This window comes from Rhinolophus sinicus, linkage group LG07 (genome assembly GCF_036562045.2).
Source record: "Rhinolophus sinicus isolate RSC01 linkage group LG07, ASM3656204v1, whole genome shotgun sequence".
Classification (NCBI taxonomy): Eukaryota; Metazoa; Chordata; class Mammalia; order Chiroptera; family Rhinolophidae; genus Rhinolophus; species Rhinolophus sinicus.
In genome coordinates, this window is record NC_133757.1 from 100,522,213 (window position 1) to 100,549,204 (window position 26,992).

The 26,992-nt window shown below is 38.0% G+C and overlaps 1 protein-coding gene across 8 annotated transcripts in view; it reads right to left on the reverse strand.

Moving 5' to 3' along the window:
• RAPGEF2 (Rap guanine nucleotide exchange factor 2) overlaps positions 1 to 26,992 on the reverse strand; it is a 214,642-nt gene that overhangs the window by 133,778 nt on the left and 53,872 nt on the right. For all 8 annotated transcript variants that reach the window (XM_019733145.2, XM_019733141.2, XM_074338381.1 and 5 more), the window contains exons 2-3: positions 16,834 to 16,904; positions 11,504 to 11,560 (exon numbers count right to left, since the gene is read on the reverse strand). In XM_019733145.2, coding sequence (XP_019588704.2) covers positions 11,504 to 11,560; positions 16,834 to 16,904 — 128 coding nt within the window. The remainder of the gene's footprint in view (positions 1 to 11,503; positions 11,561 to 16,833; positions 16,905 to 26,992) is intronic.

Below are 26,992 nucleotides of genomic sequence, written 5' to 3' on the forward strand. Positions count from 1 at the left end.
CGCCCCATTTGTTGCTTATGCTTTGACTTTGTTAATGGTGCTTTTTGCCATATGTAAGTTGTTTTATTTTATAGACTCAAGTTTAGCAAATTTATTAGGATACAAGCTCAGTTACTATTAAAACAAGACACAACAAAAAGCTAAACAGAGCAACAGCTTAACCAAGGAGGAAGTTCATTTCTCTCTCACACATGTAACAGCCTGAGCACATGGATCCCGGGGCTGATAAGGTGTCCACAGGGTATGGAAACTCAGGCTCTTCCCATTGTGTGGCTCTGTCGCCCTCAACCTGTGGCTCCCATCTCATAGCGTAAGGTGGCCGCTCCAAACTTCACCGCCATACTTTCTAGCTAGCGGGAGGGGTGGGAAGGAAGTAGAGAGCACGCCAGCTGCTTTTAAGAGAACAGGAGGCAGCACACTACACACCCCTCAGATCCCAGGGACTCAATCACATGCAAGTGCTTCAAAGGAGTCTTCAACGATCTCTGCCAGCTTTTTTTTTTTTTTAAGAATACTAAATTCTATTTACAGTACTGAATAACTACATAATTTATTTAAAACACCAACCACTATCACCTAATCATTTTCATTTTGCTGCTTGCTTCTAAAACAAATCATCAGTTGATCTCTGCTCTTCCCAAGTCCATTCCTAACCAATTTCACAACTACTTAGTCCTTCATAGCAATGCAGACATAAAACATAAAGGAACATATTGTCAAATAGAGTTTAGTTCCATCAAAACCAGAGAAGTAAAATGATTTCTCAAGTGAAAATGCGAAGTACTTCAAAAAAATAATTTATACCCTTTTCTCCCCAGTTTTTAATCATTAGCTTTTGCAAACAACAATCATTTACCTAGTTTGGGTGGGGGGAAAAAAACAAAAAAACAAAACTTTCTTAACATAAGGTGAAAACACTATTATTAATTCTATTTTATGTCAAGCAAAAACGTGTTCTGCCAGATGCAAGAATACTTTACATTTTCAAAAATAACAAGCACTAAAACCCTGAAATAAAAAGAAGGAAAAAAGGAATTATTTTGTAAACTTTTTTTAATCTGTTCTTACAATGGTCCCTTTATCACCAAAGGTTGGTCAAGGGAAATGAAATCTAGAAAAACTAGGAAACTAAGGCAGATTATCACTTACTATGTGGCCAATTACTACAGCTGTTGCAAGGATTAAATGAACAATGCTCACTAAATGCAAATAATTATTCTATAGCTTTTTCATCATGTGAAAAAGTACAATAAATGTCACTCTGGCCTAGATTAACTGTGACAGAGCATATAACAAACATTCACTGGCTTTTTAGTTATTCCATGTCTGTCCATTTTGAAGGCAAAATTACTATGGACGTTATAAATGCAAGGGTCATAAACTCAGCTTTCCTGGCACTGATTATAAAATACCCATGGAGTAAAAGGCAGCCAGTGCCTACAGTGGATAAAATACTGTGACAGCAAATATTCTGGCACCCTGAATACTTTTTGATTGCCCTATCATTAGGGTTGACTCTTCATATCAGGAAAATCTTGGGAAAGATTAATGGAAGTAAAGATAAGCACCCTGTCCTCTCAAGAGTTCCCATTTATTATAATTTTGTTTGCCTGATAGATGACTATTTCTCTATCTTTTCCAAAAAATTCAAATGTTCACTTATAAAGAGTTACACCTGCTTGCACAGGCATTGCTTACACGGAAAATGATCAATCAACAAAAAATTATTGCATTTATTGCATTTCCTACATGCCAAGCCAAGTAAGATCATCGTAATTTCTATACTATTGAGTCATTTCTTTTAAAGATTCAAGTTTTACAAAAGTAAGCTAATTAGAACTAAGAATACAAAAGCAATGAATCTTATTTTAAAGATGTTCTGGAAATAGCTGTAAAGTAGAAAAAATTCTCCTTCTTTCCTCCTCTCTTCCCACCCATCCCCCATAGAACTCAGGTTTGGTTCCTGTTCTGAAAATCCCTTGCTGTTAGATGCCACCAGAAAAAACTGTTTTACTTGGTCTTAATCGTCCAGAAAATTCTGCCAGCTTTATTAGAAATCACTGTACCAACCATGCTCACTTTCTTCCCTTTCAATTATGCCTCAGGCAGGCAGTGTTTCAGCATGGGGGACAACCACCATCCCTTCCAGGTCCACAAAAACTCCCTTCCCACAGTGCGGCTGTTACCTGACGGGTTTTATAGCAATTTTATATGTGCGAAGTGATGATGATTAATTTTTTTTTTAAGAAAAGATGAAAAAGAGTTTCTAAGAACAGTACTTAGCAGCAGCAGCAGCATCAAACTTTTCTAAACTTAAAGGGTAAGCAAAATTAATCTGAGATCTTGCTTGCAGATGGGCACACTGGCAATGGAGTTGGCTAATGAAAGGTTGCCATCATCATCATCACCATCATCTAGGATTAATACTGAGATTTTACTCTGTCCAGTGGTTCTCAAGCTTTCGTGTACATGTTACCTGGGGCGCTAATTAGAAATGCATGTTCCCAGGATCTACCTATCTCACCCAGTCCCCTAATTTCTGATCATTAGGTGGGAGATCCATCACAATACCTTTTAAACACATATCCCAGGCGATTCTTACGCATGGGCTTTTACAAAGTTTGAAAAAGCTTGAGAAAAACTGTCTCAATATCAAGCACCAACAAAAACAAATGACAAGGGGAGAAAAAAACCCTACAATTCTATCACTGTCTATGCAATTAGTTGCATGTGTTTTATTCTCCAGTGTTACTTTAATTTTTCTCACATAATTGTTTTATTGTTTTAAAATTATGAGCTAAGGAATCCCTTTAAGGGTTGTTAAAATGGCAAAAGCTGAGTCTTGTAATAAACCTGACTGAGCATTTCCAAATAACCTTAGTCTTACACCACCAATTAACAGGTAGAAAAGAGAAACCTAAAAATTAAAGAAGTACATATAGCAAAGTAATACTTTGTAAGTCTCTCTGTTCAGCCAAATGGACAATTTTTAGACTGAGCTAAGGACTATAATAGACAATTGATTTAATTCCTATACATCCCTCCTATAAGTGACATAAATGAAAGCCACAAAAGCCTAGCTGTTATGGCAAGGCACTCAGAAAGGCTCCTGTTTTTGTTTTGTTTTGTTTTGTTTTTAGTTTTCATCAACAGGGAGGAAATGAATAAAGCCAAACAAAACCAAAACAGCAGACGAAAACATAAACAGACCATCACAAAATGATCAATTCACCTTCCAGTATAACCAGATAGAAGGACTCTGAAGCAGTCAGCAAGGAATGGCTCCTATTGCCCATTATTCTAAGTCCAAAATGGAATGGCAAGTTTAGACTTGGAATAATGGGGAGCAGGCAAATATATAATCTCCTCCCACTCTTTTCCCACCTTATTTCCTTCTATTCCTCAACACACACCCCCACTGCCGACTGGTTGTTCCTTTCCCACACTGCCTATCTGCCCAAGGTGTGCTGTCTCCCTCCACCTTCTAAATCACACTGCACCTTACGGGAACGGCTTGAGCCCTACTTCTTTTATAAAGTCTTCTCACTTACTGTTTTCCAAACTCCAAAATACTTGTCACATCTAATTTCATTCTATTTTACAACTTCCTTTTAGGCAGGAACTGTGTGCTGCACCTGGTAAAAACCCAACACTATCCAACACTATTTCAGTTAGCATTTGCTCAGGTAAATCAGATCATGACATGCCTCTGCTGTTACCCCTGGATCCTGAACAGGAGAAAGTTCAAACCCCTTGGTTTAGCATATGAGGGAAGCAATATGTTGCCATTCAAAGAGCAAGGGTTTTAGAACATATATTCTTTTATACTAGCCACGTGATCCTGGTGAAGTTAAATTCTGAGATTCTAGCGCCTGAACCGTAAAATGGGGATATCAATACCTTCTTCACAACGTTACCTTGATTTAATGAGGCAGTATATACATGGAGTACCTTGCATAACAGGTACTTACAAAATACTAGTCCTCCTCATCTCCTTTCCTCTCTAACGACCATCCCTGAAAGGGCCAACCCACAACTTCACTTTCTGCTCCGATTTTCCACATATTCTATGCTGCAAACTTCGCCCTGTTCAGTTATGCTACACTTTTTTCCCCCACCTATGCCTCAGGGCATTTGAATAAACCTGCTGTTCCAGCTTCTAAATACTACCTTTTGTCTAGTAAACTTATTACTCATCCTTTGAATTCCAGGTTAACTACCACTTCCTCTAAGAAGTGTTTTGGTATTTTCCAAATAAAGTGAGTCATCTTCCTCCTGGGTTCCCAGAGCAATTAGGATGTGCTCACATGCAGCAGTTGCCAGAGTCTCAAAATTACTGTTAGAGTCTTCCCCCACTAGCTTCTAAACTCCTTTAACTCATCAGTAGCCCCAATATATACACTATATAATGTCTGATTGGTACTTAGGTATTTTCTTAATAGATGAATTAGTAACTGAATAGACACCAACTCAGATATGGTATTAAAGAGTCTGAAAGTCAAAGATGTGAGTTTCAATTTACCAGTAACTGGAAAAATGAAGCCAGGCTTAACCTTCCACGTCCATATCCTACAAGTCCACAAGGTGGCGACGTTGCCACATAAAAATGCTGTGTGTGCCGTTCCATATTCAGTATTTATAATGCCGGAAGCTAATAAAAGTGATCAAGCTGAAGTTGACAAAGGGGTTGAAAGAATAAGCTAGTAAATCAAAAGAAAACTGATTAAGTCAGCAAAGACAATTATGGGAGGGCAAAAAAGTAATATGAAAAAGCTACTTTATTCAGCTATTAATACAATGAGATAACTTAAGTGGAGTGCAATCAGCCAAAAAGATTGTTTATGGAGATGAAGGCAGGGGGGACTATGAAGAAAGGACTTGTAACAAAATGGGAGAGTCAGGAGTGGTGGGGGTGGGTGGCTGTGGGCAAAGGGTACTGAGCTAGCATAACATTCGCTCAAAATGGGCCTCCTGCCTGCCACAAGCAGGGACATCTACGTCTTTGTGTGTGTTGGGGGTGCAGGTGGGGGGAGACAACAAATAGAAACTGAAAGAAACATACCTGTGCAAAATCCAAACAATTTGGGACCAGAAGTTAGTGCTTTCCGAGGCTGTCCTGACAAAACTTTGCCCTGGCATAAGGAGGGCATTGGGAATACAAGGGATTCCTCCCACTTCAGCAGACCAAGTGCAATGTGGCATGAGCACAAGCCGGAAGGGGCTCAGAAGAGTGAAGAGCACCTTTATGATGCTTTATGTGGGCAACATTCACAACATACACACAGAGACGCAAAAAGATGGCCGTCCCATGGTAAGTAAGAACCGGTGATATGAGCACCCGTGAAATGTCCAGAAATAGTGGTTATGAAGACCATTTAGATAGAGGTCGTGATGCCGCAGTTATAGATGGGTTATATACCACTGAGACCACATGTAACATCAAACACTGACCTTTGGGATATTTTAGAAAGAAAAGGTGCATTATGCTACCCAGGATGTTATGCCATACTCAAAGCAAAGCTGTTGGCTTCTGGGAGAAATAGAGACAGAATTCTTATCACCCTAGGGCTACTGGCCTCACATCTTGAGCTAAAAAACCAGAAAAGAAATAAAATGAAGACTAACGAAAGTTCCAATAACTAAGTAGAGACAACTATCAAGGAATTCCAGAGAGCCAGCCAGTGACCAAAACTAGAAAAATACCTGTTTCTTGTCTTGCATCCACTGTTACAGTAACGTTATCTAATCAAAGGATAAAACCAGAGGACAGAAAAGTCTTCCTAAGTTTCTCCCTCTCCACAACCTACCATCACTTCTGCTCATTCTCCTGAAGTCTCTCTTAAATGAAGCCTCCCCTGAAGTTCAGGGCCTCGTTCCTGCTCACCTATACTGTTATTATAACATGTTATACTCTCTGGATGGGCTTAAACTTGTGCTCTCAAATATATGGTTATGCCCAAAACCAAAGCGAAAATAACTTGACTTATTTACAACAAATTATCTTCTGTCCTTTCATGGGAGTCCAGCCATTAGTTCAGATCAGAGGTTTTAATATGCACTTCTTGAGCCCTCTCAGGATTTCCCGCTATCCCACCCTCCTTTCACCATAACAGTAACTGTGACTGAGCCAAATAGGATTTCCTACGGACAAAGTGTTCCACCGCTTAGAAAAAGAAATTCTAACGATGGCCACCTTCCAGTTTGCAGATGGCTTTTCAGTCACAGAACAGTTTTAATCTTTTTCACAAATATATTACATTACTTCTGTGACTAGATGTATCAGAAAGTTTAATAATTATTTGTTTTCTTGTTTGTTTTGCTCCTCTGCTGGGGCTCTCCGTGATAAGCTCAAAGACAAAACATGTATTATTTATTTTTGCATGACCAATGGCACACAATGGTTTCACCATTTTCTTTGCACACACATAACAAGTATAGTAAAATTATTATGGAAACACGGACAAGAAGGATACTTCAAGAAAATGGATGCATCTTGCTGGGGAAGAAAGGAGAAAGGAGATTTGAAGTATTTCGTTTCTTAAAAACAACAACAAAAAACCTAAAGCAAATGTGTATTTGCAATCACTTAAAAATAAGACTGCACGTAAAAGAAAAAAAACCGCTCGGCCACATCAGGACGGATGGAGCAGGACAATAACTGGATGTGGGTCAAAGAGTTAAAGGAGAACTTCCTTTAGATGGAAGACACTGGCACACCTACTGCCTGTAGGAAAGGGGGCCGGAGAAGAGGGTGACAATACAGGTGAGAACAGCAATAACCACACCGCGCAGGACAAAGGACATCTTCCTCCTGGAGGGATGAGAGAGACATGCGGCAAAGGCTGCTGCAGATAAATTGGGGATTGTGAACAGAAAGTAAAGCTTGGGACAGAGTCAGCTGGAGGGGGAGCGGGAGAACAGTGGGTGGGTGGCCTTGCAGAGAAGTGATTTGGAAAAGCTGCTGTGAAAACCGGAAACCAAGCCAGCAAGTGAAAAGACTGCTAAAGCAATGATGCTGCAGCTGAGGCCTGAAGTTCTAAATTGCACATTTACAGATTTAAATGAAAATGCTTTAAAAGGCCTCCACGCAGTTTTTGCTTTTTATGGAGGAACAATTTCCTCTCCTGCAATAAAGAAAGATAAATCCCTTAACAAACTGCTATGAAAACTCTTTAAAATCCCAAACCATTCAGTCAGACATATATGTAGAAAATGGGCATTGAGGTAGAGAGTTACCTATATTTATTGTGTGGGTATGTGTGTTTGTGTGTGCACTTAAAATACTTTTTTAATAGGTAAATTTCTGATCCAAAAGTTTTTAGCACTTTAAATGTAACCATATATTAAACTGAAATAGGGAAAAACAAAAATCTCAAGCTGAAAGGACACACTTGTTTTTCTCACTTCAGATTAAATTCTTAAAGAAAGATATCTCTAAATTAAAGTTCTCAGGTAAGGAATTTATACTGCCACCTTAGTATTCCCGATCCAGCAAAATAGCTAGCACATAGCAGACAACAAATGAAAGGAAGACAGAAATTACCTGATATTCTTGTCCATCGTGTAAAGTTCCACTAATTTTATCTAACTTTCTAGCGCAAATACAACTAGATTCGAAATGGGCAGTTCTAAGTTTTTAAAAAATCAATTTTCAGATTCGCAATTCTCTCCAAATCTCAACACAACTTAAAATGGCACTTTTGCCATCCAGTTGGTTTATGTTAAAACCGTAAGTAACACTGTGAAATTTACAGCATCACTACTATAATTCCTTCCTAACAAAAGTTTAAAGCAGCTGAAAAATTGAAAGACCAAAATGTAAATTCAGAACAATGATGTTGTAATGACAATGACGCTAGCAGCTAACATTTTTGTACACTTACTATGCATGAACTGCTCTAAGTACTTCATAGGTAGTACTGCATCTTATCCACACAAAGACTAAAAAGTAGGTACTAACTACCGTGTTTCCCCGAAAATAAGACCTAGCCGGACCATCAGCTCTAATGCGTCTTTTGGAGCAAAAATTAATATAAGACCCGGCATTATATTATATTATATTATACCCGGTAAGACCAGGTCTTATGTTAATTTTTGCTCCAAAAGACGCATTAGAGCTGATGGTCCGGCTAGGTCTTATTTTCGGGGAAACATGGCATTATCATTGTTTCCATTTATAGATGAGAAAAATGAGGTACAAAGGTGGATCAAAAGAGTATTATATTTAGCTAGTGAAATTATTAAAACCATAGACTTAGAAGTCACCATAATAAGGAATGTGAATGCTCATCTCTTGGTCATAAAACCAAAGTCTGAAAGTCTTTGATATTCTAACTATCCTCTGTTCTTTAAGCTCAAGGGAGAACAAGAACAGACAGGTCATTTCCCCCATGAAGTAATAACAACAGGTCCCCAAGAGGGGTGGCATTACAAAGTTATCACAGATTTATATACACCACAAATACAAGGGTTCTTTAATTTTCAAAACTGCACCTACACAAATTGGTAAAAGCAAAAACGTGTTTGTCCAAGGACCACAGAAGAAAATGCTTCAATTACCCTCCATCAGATTGGCCAAATACTAGGAATCCTACAGCTAGTCTCTGTGTGAATTTTTGGTCTTATGGATTCATGATCTACTGACTATCTACAGGCTTTCCATCGCTTACTAACATGTCACCTAATTCTAACTAGTCAAAAATGATCAATTGCTACAAATCAACTCTTGTTACAAACTCCAGCCTAAGGGAATTCAATTTAGGATTATCTCAAACATGGCTTTGCATTATCAGCATAGCTCACTCACTGTCTAAACTGATAAAAAAAAAAAAATATCTAGGTATATTTAAAGACACTGTAATCTACCTTCAATTTAAATGAATAATGAATGAAAACTGTTAGGGAGTCAGGGTAATGTAGGCAGAACTGCCGGTGGGTTTCAGTTCCCAACATCACCCCTTGGGGAGGCCAGCATCACGGAAAGATGATGTGCTTATCCCAACATGTAGACAAGCATTATCATTCTTTTTATGGTGCCAATTTTTTCTGGTGGTATGAAAAAAGCTGGGAAATGCTGGTTGAGTGGGGGAAGGCTGCAGAATCCCAATGTCTGGGCTCAAATTCAGGTCCCACTTTGAGCAGTGAGACCTTGGGCAAGTTCTTCATCATCACAAAGCCTCAGTTCCTTCATGTGTAAAACTGGGATGATGGTAATACCTACTCACAAGACAGCTATAAGGAGTAAGTAAATTAATGCACATACAGCACTTCTTAGAGTATGTGGGAAACAGGAAGTCCTTGTTAAATGTGTGTTATACCTCATCATCAATACTACCAGCACTGTTTACAGAAGGACAAAATAATAGAAAGTTGACACTACCACTAGGCTGCTTCAAAAAATTTCAATAACATTCATCGGAGATTTCCAACTCCGACATTTGTATACCCATTCCACTGGCAGCTTTTAATTGTTCCTCAAGGAAACAAATATTCTACATTATTTACAGCTTAATTTCTTTAAGAATGAATATGTGAAAAGCAACGGCCCCTGGTGTTATCTCATTATCAATTGGTTATTTATCATTCTACTATATTTGGTATATGTTCTTTTAAGCCCCAGATGGATATTTACAAGTTCCTGCAAAGCAGCCCCTACATGTTAAAGTTTAGTAAGTTACAACCCAGGAATCATCCTAGATCACAGTCACCTGTATCTTCTTGTAAAATCTACCCCTGACTTCCTCATTCCTTCTGTCTTTGCCTCAGTTCAGACCTTGTGGCCTCAGGTTACTGCAATTGTCTCCATATGGATCTCCCTGCCCATCCACTCAAGCTCATCCACCTTTTCATACAGGAACAGATATTATCTTTGAGGGGATGAGTAGGTTGGAAGCCATTTGGCCACGTCATTTTGCTTCTTGAAAACTGGTCACCAAGCTACAGATTAAAAGAGAATTTAGAACTATCGCAATGGATGGACCTTATTCAGATCTGATTCAAATAAATAAACCGTAAAAACAAATTTTTGAGACAAATAAATTTGAATATTTTCATGATATAAAGAATTATTTTTTAAGTTTTAATGATAATATTGTGGTTAAATTTTTTAAAGTCTCTTATCTTTTAAAGATAAAGATACATATCAAAATAATTATGAATGAATTAATATTTCTGGATTTACTTCAAAATAGTCCAGTTGGAGGTGGGAGAGGGGGAGCAAATGATGACACAAATTGGCCATCAACTGACAATGTTGGATGATGAGTATATAGGGTCCATTAAACTATTGTCTCTAATATTGTGAATAGTTGTAGTTTTCCAACATAAAATATATTTAGGAGGGGGAAAATACTCATTTCCTTTTGCCAAAGAATTGAGACTGATTTTTTTTTTTTAACACATTCACAAGCAAGTAGGAAGGGCTGGCCTGCCTCTTTTCTTGACTCATCATCCTGACCCACAGACCATGCCACTCACGCTAAACTTGCCACAGTGGTCAAAGCATCGAGTCAGGCCCCTTCACCTCCGTGTCCCTGCGCATACTGATTCTTCTGCCAACGAAGTCTCTATAGACCACTGGACACACTTTTCGGACCTACTTCAAAGGGCCCCTTCCCTGAGACTCTCCCCATTTCCCTCAAGCTTTCCCTTGCACTTCTTTTGCCCTTAGAACATGTCTATAGTCTCAGTTATTTTGCTTAACTAGTTTTAATTGTTGTTGATTTCCTTTTAGTCTACTTCTACCTCCCTCAAGAGATCATAGCCTCCTTAAGGGAAGGAGCTGTGACTTACTTATTTCAATAAATATTCACTATAATATGCCTGGAAAGTAGTAGTTACTTAATAAGTGCTTTGAAAAACAGGAAGGAAAGTCAACAGAACAACCATCAGTCATGGCAAACATTATCAACAAAATAATACGTCTAGTAAATCATAGTTTACATATCCTAATACTCCAGTATTTATCCACTGCATGTAGATCACATTCTTTTAAAGAATCAGTCTTCGTTTTCTCAAGGAATATATTACACATCTTGAAAGGAATATCAATATTATTTTAAAAAGAAACTATGCCTAAAGAGATGTGGGCAGCTTATTTTCTTGTTTCTGAAAGAATTAGAAGTTAAAATATGATATTTATTCTATATTTACATCTCATCTTGTGGGATTGTGGGAATATACATTTGGTTCTGTTTGAAATGCTATATATACACCATGTCTTATTTCCTGATACAAATGTCAAAATACTCCATAATGTGAAATAATATCTCTGAATCACACATAAGAGATATATAGCTACAAATGTGAACTTAGCAAAGGACTGTAAATGTTTACTTTATGACAGGAAATGGCTCAAATGTTTCACATTTCTAAATTATAAAATGTAAGTTAATGCAAAAATAAGGTAACGTTGGCTCAGCAAGCTGTTACTAATACTTCTTTGATTCTTTAAGGAAATTAGTCACTGCATTATACGTTGTGCAAAGAAAAAGGAAATACCTACTAGTATAAAACTTCATTTGCTTCATGTCTTTCATATCTCACAGTTTCACACATTAACCTGTAAAAGAAATAAAAAACATGAGTTCAACATTTGTCATGAACAAACATACTAATAGTTCAAAAAGTTAAATGAGCCATGAAGTCTAGAAAGTTAAGATTACTTTATATGGCTTATCAAACAGGTGCCTAGGTTAACAACATAAAATCTGGTAAAGAGATGCTAGGAAAAAAAAACACATTTTGTTAACCATCAATTTTACCACATTTATTTTATAGGCAACAAAACTGTATGTTTTTTTATACTTTGTAAATGATATGGGGACAAATTAGTGTTCTCCAAGGTAAACAGAAAATGAGAAGGCACCTTAGAAAGAAAAACCTATTAATTTAAAAAGTGATAACGTCATTCACAGCTCAACATTAATGTTACTTAACCATATGGAATTTTAGACAAAAAGTAGGCTTTTATTAATTCAGTATTTTTATGACTAATGACTAAATGGAGGCTTTACAACCTTGAAGAATTGTTGTTGCAGCTGATTCATCCCTGAGGAAAAAATTATGTAAATTATGGAAAACATGAATAAATGTCTAAATATTCAAAAATTGCTTCAAGAACAGCATTTTCAAGAAGCATACAATTATATTAAGCCCAAAGATACAGAAATGCAAAAGAGAAAATGGAATGACTGTATCTTCTTATGAAGGAACTAGGACATAGAAAAAATTGGCTACAGAATTGAATATTCCAGGGGTACCTCCCTTTTGGTCTCCAGTCCATGAAACACTGGGCTCAATCCACACCCATCTTTCCTGTTTGCTAAATCTAATAAACACTGTATGCTCTTGATATTTCCCTCGAAAACAACTCTCTTCAGTACACTTTTTTCTTGCTTTTTTTGTGCCACCACCACCCTGTTTCAAAGGTCCTTCTTATTATCCTCTCAGTCCCTTAATCCAAACTTTCATACTGAATGTCACTTAACTCCAGGAGGTAGCATCAAATCTTGAATACACATCATTCACATATAGTTTTCTTCCATAGATTGAATCACATCTATTCTTCATAGAAATGGGTACTAGTCCCAGTGATGGGTCTAAAAAACACCTGGTCTTAAATGAAGTAACAGACCTTGTTCCCTGTTAGAATGAAAGGAGCGGTCTTGCCCTAACCTCTTCAATGGCTCTCATTCCTGCTCCTGCATTAAGACCCTGCCTTCCTGCAAGCTTACCTCCTTCCCCTACATCACCCACCATCTACTTCTCCTTCTCTCCTTCGATATGTAAAAACTACTTAGCATCACCTACTTTGTTTGAGGGGGGGACACCTCTCCTAATCCCATATCTTCCTCCAGCTATGATCCACATTTTGCTGTTCCCATGACAGAAATCCTCTTTTTAGAGTTGCCTATGTACTCTATCTCCATTTTCTCAACCTCTTCCCACTCCCATCATTTGGTCCTGAACTCCAAAGAAAAGGCTCTACAAGTTACCAGCATCTTCTATGTTTATCTAAGTCCTTTCTGCCCTTATCTTAACACGTTGCGTATGGATCACGAGAATCTTCATGAGGGATTTAAACCCCGCCCTACGCAACGTGTTAGTTCCACTTCTCAGCAGCAACCGATGACTCCTTTTTCCTCATAGCGTTATCTTCTCTAGGCTTCCTGTCCTCAGCCTCCAGGTTTTCCTTGTAATGTATTAGTCACTTTTTCTGTCTCCTCTGGATTCTACCACCATTCTGTGCCTCCACCTGACTTCTAAAGGGTATCTGTCATCTCCAGGGGCCCTTCAGCATTCTTCTCCTCTCATCCAGTCTGTGACTAATTTTAATCTATACACTGATGATTTCCACAGCAATGCCCCAGACCTAACCTCTCACCATGATATAGACTCATCTAAATGCCTGCTCAATGTAGCCACTAGCTGTGTAATGACCATTTCACGTTCAAAATGTCCAAAACAGATCTTGAATCTCTTTCCCCCAAATCTGTTTTCTCCGTTGGTACCCAATTGTGTAGGCCAAGAACCTTTGAGTCCTCATCCTTGACTCCTCTCTTTTCTTCACATCCCATCTTTCTGCCAGCACCTGTTTCCAAAATATATTCTCCCAACCTGACCAAGTTCACCCTCCCCCCTGTGCAAACCTGCTGTGAGCTACCATTCTCAGTATTATCTCTTACCAGAATTACACATGTAGACTTTTGCATGCCTAGTCCACATAGCTTCCAGACAGATCTTTGCAAAACGTGAAATCAGACCTCCTCATACTTGCTCTTAATTTCCACGATGCTTAGAAGAAACTACAAACTCCTTACCCTTGAATACGAGGTCCTACACTATTCCGTATACTTACTTACTCTACCTTACTATGCCATGTGCCTTCTCATTCACCAAACCTGTTCCCATGACAGCATCTGGGACCCAGCTACACTGCAGAGATCTTGGCAGAGCTGCCCCGACTCAAATGTTACCTCCTTTTGATTACAAAGTCAAAGCAGCCCAGCAGCACCCATTCTTATCAGGCCCAACACACTCACATCTGAACAGAACACCGCTAACTCAGTACCCAACTCTCGTCTGCCCAACTAGGAACATAAGCTCCGTGATGGCACCGGTTAGGTCTACTTTAAGGCTGTATCTGCACGGCCTACATCAATGTCGTAGGCGCACAACAACTGCTTACTGGAAAAATAAATTTAACCACTGCTATCAAAAAATCATGATAAAACCTTCTATATGACAATGTTCTAAGTGAATGAAAAAAGTAACAATTTGGTTTTTTTATTCTTAAACATTGTTAGGGAATGTTTTATCAAATGCACATTGATCTTGACTACATTCCTAAAGCATATACTACCCACAATTTAGTTGTTTTCTGTTGAACTAAAAGGAGCCGTACAATATTAATGACACTCCTCCACGATGCTGCAGACTATACACATATAGTTGAGCAGGCTCTCTTTTCCAACACTGAATGGCCCCAGACAGTTACTCTGCTTTTTATAAGTTTTGGCCTCCACTCCTAACTCTAGCATTCTCTTCCCGTTTGGACTACATGATGCTTCTAATCCAGATGGATGAAGGGAGTAAACATTAGAAAAATAAAGACCCGAAAACCTTTACGTAGAGTGTGGGCTCTTACAGCAACACAATCAATTAACTGCTCAGAATCAATGTACTGCTTACAAAGGAATGGGCCACAATGAATAATGCACAAAGCTGAAGCTTTCAAATAAATGAAAGTCTCTCCCCTCCCTCACAGCAGAATACTAGTGTTGTTCAGAATACTAGTGTTGCCCATTACCAAATAAACAGACTGAAAAATCTTCATTAAGAGCTGCAATCTTTTTCTAAAATTGGAAAACAGTATTATGTAGAAGTCTTAACTGCTCTCTATTAATCCTACGGTAAAACTTTTATTTACAAAAGTCAAAGAAAATAACTTATCTAAATACGATATATTTTACCCAGAAATGGCAGTATCATAAAGCTGTTTATCCAAATTGTCAAGTTTATATGTACCTCTTTTTTATTACTCATTTGGGCATTCTGCTCTTGTTCTAAAAAATGGACTTATGTTAGTTTCAGCCGATGTTTTCCTTAAATATGAGAAATAAATGACTTTAACACAAGAATAAGATAAACATCTTAAAGGCCCCTCCTTGTGAATTCATGCCAACAAACAAAACTGTATAGTCGCCAAAACAGATTTTCTAATGTATAAATAGACTAAACTACCTTTGAATTAATCAGTTATTTCTAATCAAAATTTGTCTTAGAAATGGTAGGAAATTGATAGTTCTAAAGTTGGTTAATAACTGGGGCCCTATAGCTCAGGGTTAGAGAACTGGTCTTGTAAAGTTGGTTCATAAGTGTATGTAACTTCATTGTTATTATCTCTAACAATTTTGAAAATTTCCATCAGAAGTAATACAATTTTTCTTTTTCTATTACATAGAATTCCTATTACTGAAATAAATTTATAACTATATATACCATAATACATTATACGATCAATGTATCTAAATATTACCCATATGTGTGGTTTTATATACAAATGAAAACAAATGTGTATTTGCATATTAATTTGCATACGAGTATTAACTGCATTTGATTAAATAGCCAATTGATGCTAAATTTTTTCCTTAGGATAATTGTTATTAAAAACATAAAATCAAAGTTACACATTTTAAAAATTATTCTTGCTTTAATTTGAGCCATCTTCTCAATTCCCCATGGTTTTGCCCTTTCTAATAAAACTTGACTGAATTTTTAAACACTTAACCTGCAATCTACTTTAATTTAAATGATTTTCATTAAAAATTTAATTTTAGAAGTACCCAATCCTCTTGACACTTTTTTCAATTAACAGCTAAATATGAAATTGACATGCTCACAAATTAATTAGTGTTTAAAGATTAAAGGGGAAATATATAGAAAAAGTATTCCTTTCATAATTAAAAACTGCTGGTTTCACAACTAGCTGGAGTTGGCAGAAACAAAACCTTTCCAGTACGTCCTAGTTGGTGTGTGTACGTAATTTAGCTTGCCAAAGCCCTTTCTTTTCTGTTCCAGTTAAGTAAATTCAGTGGAGTATATGTTTAATCTTTTAATATTAAGTCAGATAACCATAAATCAGGTTACTACTGTATCACTGTACAACAGAAGTGATAAGATTTTTGTATGAGTGGACCACACAAACACAGCTCTGGTATAAATTATGTTTCCTAGAAAGGGGCATGTCAATCTAATACAATAAATATAATATGAAGACTTCAAAAATATAAAACAATGGACCTAATCATTCTTTGAATAGTTAAAAACACTCTGGTTTCTTATGTTTCTGAGTACTAAGAAGTAGATTTTTATTTGCCAGGATGGTAAATAATGCTCCTTTTGGTATGCTCACCCAAGTGGTGTTTATTACTTTAAGTGGCGGGGGGGCGGGGGGCAATGCAGGGAGAGGATATCACTGTAGCAGAAATGTCAAAAAATTATTATATCCATAAATTTAATTCAATTTTGTAAAACTTATAAAGCCAAAAATAGGGGCTCAATGAGGCAGAATTCCCCTCCCCTCCGCTCCCCTCCCTTCCCTTCTTCTCCTCTCCTCTCCTCTCATTTTAAGAAGGGCACAGCTCACAGTGGCCCATGCAGGGATCGAACCGACAACCTTGGTGTTATCAGCACCATGCTCTAACCAACTGAGCTAACCAGCCACCCTGAGGCAGAATTTTCATAAGTAACTTATCTTTATTCTATTTCTTAACTATAATAAATGATCACGTAAAATTGTAGCATCCTATTATTCTTCTTAAAATGACTTACCTAAGTTGATGTTCCCTCAGGTTTGATAAGGCCTCCATACCATGTAAATAGGAATACACTATTTCCAGATCCTGTTTTAAAAAAGGGGATAGAAAATATTAGACTTGTCAACAAAAGAGACTTCTAAAATAAGTCACTATATTTACAGACCAAATTAAAGATAGCTTTTCTTTAATGCACGTTTTCTTTTTTTCTTAACAACCAGCTAACAAAATTCTTTTTTTTATTAGTTCAAGCTTTCTTAGACATTAAAAATAAGCATTATTAAGAAAAAAGCTGGATTCACAAATGTCATCCATTACAACTGCCTTTAGGATATATACAAAAACCATTAAAATGTAAAATAAATGGGCTCAAACATATGAAAATAAATTCCTCATAAGTTGTTCTTTATTTATCATCTATTCTTCTCCTTTTTACATCAAAATAACAAAAGTAAAGTTTTAAAAGTATGATATTTTAAAGTGTAGATATTTGCCAATACCATGATTCAATTAAATAATTTTATTTCTTAGTCAATATAAAATTAATGCGTTATTTCATGACTACCCTTAAAAATGAGCATTAATTCAATTGTTTTCAATTCTTATTACAATGACATTTCTTATATATCGAAATATTTAAGTTTAAATATTTTTCTTTTTTTAAAAAGACACATGAAATAAAGACACATATGCTTTGTTTTTCTAGATCATATTGTAACACATAGAAAAAAGATTCCAAGTTATTAATGAAAGATCAGAACCAGTAAAAATTCAAAATCCTGTTTATACATTTATATGACAAGCCATCAAGGAATTGGTATTTTAGGCCTCCAGTAAATAACTAGGATTACAGTTTGTGACATCAAGAATACGAATTGATCTTTACTTTTTCAAGATAGTTTTGACTCTTTTGAGTGCCTTGAATTTCCATATGAATTTTAAAATCAAGATTGTCAATCACTGCAAAAAAGTCAGCTGTGATTTTAATAAGGATTGCATTCAATCTGTGTATCAACTAAGGTAGTGCTGCCATCTTAACAATATTAAGTCTCCCCATCCATGACATGGGATTTTTTTCCCCATTATTTAGGTCTTCTTTAATTTCTTCCAACCATGTTTTGTACTTTTCAGTGCAGAAGCCTTGTACTACTTTGGTTCAACTTAATCTTATCTCTCTCTCTTTTTTTTTTAAATTTATTGGGGTGACAATTGTTAGTAAAATTACATAGATTTCAGGTGTACAATTCTGTATTACATCATCTATAAATCCCATTGTGTGTTCACCACCCAGAGTCAGTTCTCCTTCCATCACCATAATCTTCTCTTTTAATTAAGAAAAATGTCTGTAGTCTTTGGAATACCTTTCAGAACAATTCAAACTATATGTGTAATTAAATTCCATATATCGAGGGCACGGGTAAGGGACAATGAATCATAGACTAACTAGATAAGGAATTAAAAAGCTTTTTAAGAGGATACCAATAAAGTTTTCAGCCTAAAATATTTTTGTAGTCCTTAAAACAATATTAGGATGTGTTAGTGGGGGAGGCGGGGGATGGGGGAAGGGATACCTCATTTATAATTCTAAATGGTCCAAATTTAAAATTTGTCAATATTGAACATTTAAAGTGTCTCCCTCTGGTGGTCAATTTTCAAATAAACTGATAGACGGCCTTGAATTTTATTCATCTGTACTCTTTGCTATTTCCCACAAGTCTTTTAAAAGTTATTTAAAGATTGAAACCTAAGACTAGACACTATAAATTCAGTACAAATAAGCAAGCTGAAGGGGTTAAAAAAAACCCATTGCCACCACCTAAGTAACTGCGTGCATTCCTAAAGCTAATAAACCTCTTCTTTAAAAGCAATCAGACACCAATCATAATATTCTATTTGCATCTAGGGAAAGACAATAAAAATATCCCAATCAATGTGACGTTTTCTTTAACACTTTTATGAAAATGCCCTTTAGAATAATTCTAAAGCTGACATTCTATTTTAGATAATGTGTGTTACTTGGCAGCCATTAAATAATACAGAAAGACCAATTTCCACCTCTGTCAAGAAACTGACAGGCAAACTGAGAACTTTCTACCTCCCCAACGGCACCTCCCAAAACAAATAAAATTCACATGCCTATTACTATTTAAAAGATCCTTTAAAATTATAAGCTATTTTTCCCAAAAAGATTCTCCAGTCTTGAATACAAACAGGAACCCATTGCTCTAACCAGGAAGCTGCGTGTTTTGACAACAATAAGCCTTTCCTTTCACCCGAGGAAGGACATCCTCTTTTCAAAAATAGATGCCATTTGAAAGCAGATTAAAGTTATAAAACCGCCCAGTGGACAAAGATATGGACAGGCCAACTGGAATGCAGTTTTCCATGAAAAAGACTTGTTTTTTTGTCCCAAATGTAAACCATGTATGAAAATCCAAAAAACATCCTCTATGTCATTTAGGAGAGTGACGGACACAACTGGCCAAACCCTCTTGCTCAGAGTCTGTAAATGCAACACATGTAAAATTGGAAAGAAGTCAAAGGGAAAGTTCTCTGCATTTTGGGCTCTTTCTCTAATGTCTCCTCAGAGACTCATTCAAAATGTAATCCGTCTCATAGCAAACTTATAATTCATTTAAAACTAGCTTTTAATTTCACTTGTTAACAGCACCAGGGATTCGCTAACAACGCACAGAATATTTTAATGTGATCTTTGGAGAACCGAGAGGAGGTAAGTGTTCCTCCGCCTCCTTTCCCACAACTGGTCTTCTTCGTGCACGACCTCCTCCCTTCTTCTGTAGCCTCTTTGTAAACAAGGAAGGGGGTGTGTTTTGCACTGTACTGTGTGTGTGTGTGTGTGTGTGAGAGAGAGAGAGAGAGAGAGAGAGAGATTACACACACACACACACACACACATCATTTTCCTTTAAAAAGAATTTTGTTTTGTATATGAAGCTATGTATTTAAATTATCATCAGAAGTAAGGTGGTCAAAGTGCACAAGGTTCCAGTTACAAGATAAATGTGTGTGTTTTTTTAAAAGAGTAAAGTCGTGATTTCTTTAAAAAATATTGTATTTCAATCATCAAAGACAGTAAGGCCAGGAATGTGCTATAATCGTTAGAGCAGGCCTGTGGAGCCCTAAGGGGTAAATGCGTATAGATTTACACACAAGGAGGAAGAGAAAGGATTGCCTTAAGTAACAGCAATCTGAGGAGAGGAACTGTGCTGAGGCCAACTTAGGCTCCTCTGCAAAGACGAAAAAATAATTTATGTGTCTTGGCCAAAGATCACTAGCAAGCAATTAAGAGAGTGATGTCTCCAACGTTACTAACAAGGAGATTAAAAGCTAGAGTAGCCACGGCTCAAACGCACACCTACAACTAAATGAGGCACAAAGGTGGGAAATCTGCACGTTTCACTGTGTCTACAGACACGGTGGTGAAACTTACAAGTTTTATTTGGGAGATCCAATTTTTCCCACACCAACACACATAAAACAGCTATTCTCAAAAGGATAATGGCAAGAATGTGGGCTTTGGTGTCAAATGCAGCAGAGCTCACATCCTCGTCCCCCATCATTGCTGAGACGTGTGAGCCTGGCTGTGTTACACAGATACATTTGCAAATCAAGGTGAATGATACACTTGACTAGGCCGCGTGGCTAAAGAGATATGTCGTTTCACAGCAACGCAAGGCACACATAGATGGTAGCTGATCTTATTACATGTGAGATCTGAATACAAGCACCCAGGAATGCCAATATAAAATTAAAAATATTCCTGAAATTCATGTACTTCAGAATGTTTACATATTCCTTTTCATATGTGAGTATCTCGATCCAAAAAAAAAGGTTAAATGAATTATTTATATAGGACATATAAAGGGCCCCTATATTGTCTTCTTTATAAATCCCGATTTTTATATCCGGCTTGGTGGGCAGAGTGTGCCTACTGCCTCCAGGGCACCATTTCAAGCATATCACATCAAACCACCTGCTCCCAAAGCTCTCAGGCTGGCTTCCAAATAAAGCCCAAACACCAGCAATCTCTTGCCCACTTTTCACACAAATGACTGGCAATCTTTGGACCCAGGCTAACAGGGAGTCCCTCAAAACACACTCCCCTTCCTCTCACGGGAGAAAGACACTCCTCCAAGTCCCCACTGGCAGTGAAAGCTTCCTTTCTGAGCCACTGAAGTTCTTCCCACCTGGACCACTCACGTTTGGCCTTTCACATGTGCTCTGTGCGGTCACTTGATCTTCAAGAGCTGACAATTTATCCCCCAGTCAGAGAATAAACACCTTGAACAAAGTCACTCTTTTCTTTTGCACCTCTTTCTGATCTTTGCCATCTAGCAACAGACTGTGGATGCACTGAAAGCAAAGAGAGAGACGGGAACATTCCTGCAGGGCTGGTGGTATGCTTCTGAGAATAACAGTGAAAGAAGGGAGGAAATGTGTTTTCAATCTTGGTTGTTCAGAGCTGTGGGAAACTCTTACCTTTAGAGACTGAGACAATTCTGTAAGTGGCCACAAGGTGTCAGACTAGACCAACAGTCCTTTCCTGGGACCAGAAAACTCAGTGGTTGGATTCCATTACACACACTTAAGAGATTTCAATCTTTACAAGTATTCTTTAAGATCATCTCAGGGAATATAATGAGTCCTTTCTTCTCATGCCCCTAATGAGAGGGGAAACAAGTCCATCAGCACGCCTATTAAAATAGCTGACTTTCTATCATCCCTAGCAGGGAAAAATCTTACTGTAAACCAGCCTCCACACTCCACATGTCTTTGTAAAGCACCAGAGCATTAAAACAAAAATGTGAAATCACTACACTGCTGAGATGTTTTGTGCCATCCCGGTCCCTCATGCCCCAGAGAATTACATCATCGCATACTTCAGGAAAATATAAAACATCCATGATGCAGTATATGATTCTCAGTAAAATTCTGAAATATGTGATCTCAACTCTAATTATGAAGGCTGTTTCTGAGCTTACTAATTTACACCAAAAAGGAAACAAGCCTCCAAAGTTGTGATTTCATTCAAATCCACATGTCAAACCCAGGAAAACCTGATGATTATATTACTCGTCATCTATGACACAGCCCGGATGTATTTCTTCAGCCTCGGGTCCCTAAGCATCGCGTCTCTATAAAACACATGGACGAGGCATTCCAGAAGTAAAAGGCAGAGATGCCAGCTATGCTGTTTGTCTAAAATTTCTTTGGGTGTTTCCACTGAAAAAGGCATTCTTTGTATATTTATTTAAAAAAAAAAAGTTTTGAACAGTTCCTAAACTTGAGACAAAAGTAATTACAAAGTAATCATCTCTTGAATTAACCATGAAAATCACAAGAGGACATGAAAATTACAAGAGCACACACTTGGCCCAGGCCTCCTTTACTTCAAGTTGGAATCAGAGTGCATCGGGAGCTGTCGTGTTTCAGGGGAGATGAGCTGATGAAAGTAGAAAAGTGCTTAATTCTAAAGGACAGATGGAGTGTCACATTCTATCCTCATTCTCAGACTTCATCTCTTATTGAAGAAAATACAAGAGTTAAATGATACAGCAACAAAGGCATCTCAAGGCAGTTTTTATGATCCCTGAATGAGCAGTGCTATGTTCAGCAACTGAGAATACATCTTCCGCCCTACGCACTGTGTTCACTGCCATATCCTGGGGAAAACAACCATCTAAGAAAGGAAGTTTCATTGGTGAAGATTAAAATTTCTCATTAGAAGAACCAACTATTCAGTTGTGACTGAAAACTCATCTTGTACACAAATAAGAAAAATATCAAGCGCCTAAATCAGTCCATAATTCCTGTTTTCAAGAGTCAGTATAAGTATTTCCCCTTCAGAACAATGCACTATCGCCAAGCCTACGGATGGCTTCCCAGAATTCACATCACGTAGCAGCAAGAAGGACAAACTTATCAAGACATGTCTTCATTTTAAAGTAATTAACTTATTGTAACCTCTCAGATTGGAAAATATGTAGTCAAAGTTTAATTTCACATGTACAGATTAACACACTAGAAAATTATTTGCAGTAAATTTAACGGTAGCCTTGTTTTTGCTCTCCAGGATTAAGCTAGCGGGCAGTAAATGACTACATTCCAAGTTAACATTTAAACACGTGACTAAATGTGTGCACGTGCATGGGACACACACACACAGATGGACACACACACATACCACTTCAATAAAATGATTCTTGGAGTATCTTCCATTTCAACCAAAAAATACATATGTCAAGCAAAGTCCCTCTCCCCAATTCTCCGTTAACAATACAGTTAAAACATGTGGCTTGGTGTTCAACTCATTTCCCATAGCCAGTCTGGCTCTGCTGAAACCCTGTAGAAACCTTGCTCAGTTGGGGTGAGCAGAGGGGAGCTGCTGTACACCACTCAACTGAACTAAATGTCTGTAACAAGGGGCCCCAGGGTCTACAAAAATCACCCTCAGGATGCCTCAAGTTTCAAATACTGACCTAATTCCCGAGGCTCAATTAACAGTACTTACTTAGAACCATTCACTGTACAAATGTCAATATTCCCACAGTGGTAGAGTTTAGACAGTCCTCACAGAATAAAAGCAAAGCAGAACAGGTCACTGAGGACACAGGTTCTTTACCGCCTCTTAGCAGAAAGGAAGTGCTTCTGAATAGAAGTAGGTTTTAAATATAGAACACTTCGTTAGTGCCATTTTTCTAGGACAAAAGACAAAAATAATGTGACATCTGTTTTTCCCATCTTGAATGCTTTACTGAGGAGTCAACCACTAAAAGTATTATTCTCAAACTTTTCTATTTCTCAAGAGGACAGGAGAAGCAAAGGAGACTGTTCTACGTATGTAATTAAAGCCTTCCAACTTTGTTAGTGAGAAATGAACTGAATGCTAAAGAAACTTTAGGTACTGCTCACAATGGATCTCTTTTACATCTGTCCATAAAAGGTGAGGTGGAAGACAAGGAGGGAAGTTGAATCACCCAACCAGATAAACACTTGGGGAAGGCGGAGGCAGTTGTAAAAAAAAAAAAACAAAAACGAAGTGCATTAGATTGTGGAGAAGAATTAGGGACTTTATATATAAAATCAAACATCTTTATTTACCCTTCTGTAACTGTTTTACCTCCCCCAAGTGTACAGGATGCACCATGTGTGCTTGACAGCTTAAATTTGTGCATGTACACATTAGATTAGGCTGGTGCAAAAGTAATTGCGGTTTAAAAGGTTAAAAATAATTGCAAAAACTGCAACTACTTTTGCACCAACCCAATATATGCGGGACTCTATTACATTCGTAAATAAATAGACCTTTGCCCTTCATAACAGCAATAGTCTGATCTCTCTCTCTCTCTCTCTCTCTCTCTCTCTCTCTCTCTCACACACACACACACACACACACACACCCCGAAGCCCTCGAAGCCCTCGGAGCATCATTATCAAGACTCCCCAGAAATCAGAAGGATGCAAAGGGCCCTCGATGTGGCGACCGTGATCATCCTATGAAGAAAGCTGCCGTAGAGAAGCCTCCACAACCAGGAAGGGAGATGAGGAGGAATGGTGGGAAGATGATTCCCACCTCCACACTTCCTAAGATACGTGCTCATAACTTACAGCGTGTGTTACTTTTCAGAGCCAGTGTTATAAAGGGTAGATAGACGGCTTTGTGGGTGTATCAGCTACTGCATCCCAGAACTAGAGGAGCCACATAGGAAGGAAAGTTGTGAAATTTCCTTTTCCACGTAAAGGACAAATTTCAAAGAAGACTTAGTGAAGGGGTTCCGAATATAGACCCAGAGGAAAATGTTCACTAGTGTACGGCCAAATGAGAAAACAAGGACAGTGTGGTGAGATTCTGGATCAGCTTAGTGTATTCAATTTAAAGAGCTCTCCTTTATTTGGGGAATATAACCATTTTTTTTTCTTTTTTTCTTTTATAATGCATTCTTTGAAATTATATTGATAGATGACAGTAGTTCACTAGTTCACTGTTTTATCTCAGATCAGAAGAAATTTTCTAACTGCCCATGTTATGATGGTTGATACTTTTTGAATGTTGATCAATGGTCTTACCTGATGAAACCCAAAACTTGGGATACCCACTTAGGCAATCCTGCTAATGCAGTGGATGGGGGTCGGGGGGTGGGGGTGTTTGTAAATTTCCAAAATTTTTATCTCTACTTCCAGCTCTGTCCTCAAAACTTTCCAGAGAAAAGCATTCTAAGTATTTTGACTCTCCCCAAAAGAGATTTTTCAATTATGTTTTATTAAAGAAATCTCTAACATTAGAAACTTCTCGTGGAAGTCTGGGCCTTGGAACAGAATGGAAAATTTGCAGAAAATGTGGCAAGATGTTTTGGGCAGGAGACAATGAGTGTGAGCCCCGCCAGGCAACATTCCCATGTATTCTCTGTTTGCCAGGCCACTGGGCTTAGAGCAGGAGTCGTATGAACCACACTGCTGGAGTTCAAAACCTGACTGCCATTTACTAGCTCTGTGGCCTTGAACAAGCCACTCACCCTCTCTGCAGCTGTTTGTTCACCTGTACAATGAAGATAGTAATAGTCTAAGTTCAGATTTCCAAAGTTCTTAGAACAATACCTTCGCACACAGTAGGCACTTTTTTTTTTTTTTTTTTGAGCACCAGCCATTATATTCCTCAACTTTTAATGACAATTATGAAAGTCTCCAGGGTGCTGCAGGGTGCAGGAGACATCAGTAATTCCCTGGCCAAAATGTGTCAGGCAGCAGAGACCTCCTGGAAACATATTCGGAACAGCAGTTTAGTCTTTTGGGTTTTTGCTTCTTAGATAATTTCTGGTTTTAAAGTGAAATACAGTGCTGCAATGCTCTGACAGTAGATAGCGTAAGAAGCAGAGAATGGCAGGATTTGAAAGAATCATAAACACACCTCATGTTTTTCCTAATACAAATGAAGACTTGTACTTAGCCCCAAGTTTCAGTAGAGGCTGGGGGGGGGGGGGTGTTGCAGGGTCTGCTCAGCGGTCACCCCTGCCCTTCACGCACAGTTCACAGGTCAAGCCCAGGTACTGAATACCTGCTCTGCGCAAAGCCCAGCGCTGGGATGTCGTCTGGGAGACACGGACGTTGATACAACACAACTCATGTCCTCAGAGAAACTTAGTCTGTGATAAGAGAGAAAACCTCCTCACAAGACAGAAATTCAATTATAAGTCACGGGTGTTAGAGGACGAGGCTTCTAACTCCCAAATTCAACAAATGCTTCCTGCCATTCCACCACCACTGCCAGATTATTTCAGAACTTCTGTATCATATCACATATATTCTTCTCCCCTAGGCCCCTGACCCTCAAACGACATCTTACGCAAACTAATTATAGCAGAAATAAGTATCTATAACCTCATTCGTTCATATGACAAACTGTCATTCAGTGTCTACCAGGCATAAGGAGAGGTGACTGGATTCTACCTTTAGCATCAGGTCTTTTCACCATGAGAGAAGGGGTGTTATTTTCAAGGTATATTTTTATCGAGTTATTTAAATGTATTACAACTCAAACATACAGCAGTGGCTTCTGACAATAAGTACAAATAAACTGCATGCTTGTGGGGATGAAACCCAGCTTAGCAGAACCACTGGCTACACTGAACATGTGTGGGGCCTGGCCTTCCGCCGCCTTGCAGACAGTCTGCTGTCAACACCAAAAGCCATCTCTGCAGTGAACTGGGAAGAAAAAAGGAGGAAGGAAAAGGGAAAACAGAGGACATATCGCTTCCTCTCCATTCACAGACAGTTCACCATCATTCAGAGGGATATTCCCACATCCCATGAACGCACACACGAGCTCTGTGTGCTGTAAGAATATCCGAAAGTACATTCGTTTGAATATTACCATCGGTAGTAATTCTGGGAGATTTGGCTTTTGCAGACATCCAACCTTGCCCCAGAACTAGAACTAAACCTTGTGAACAAGTTGGTTATTTAAGCTCCAGCAGGTTCAAAAATAACATATAATTATATGAAGAGGTAACTTTCTCACGATATTCACCAAGCAACTCTGATAACACCAAAATAATTGTTTGTTCACACAATAAAGGGTAAAAAAGTGCTTTGAGCAACAGTACAGAGTTTTTATAAAAACTGTATTACTTGGAAACATGAGAAATATTAAGGATAAT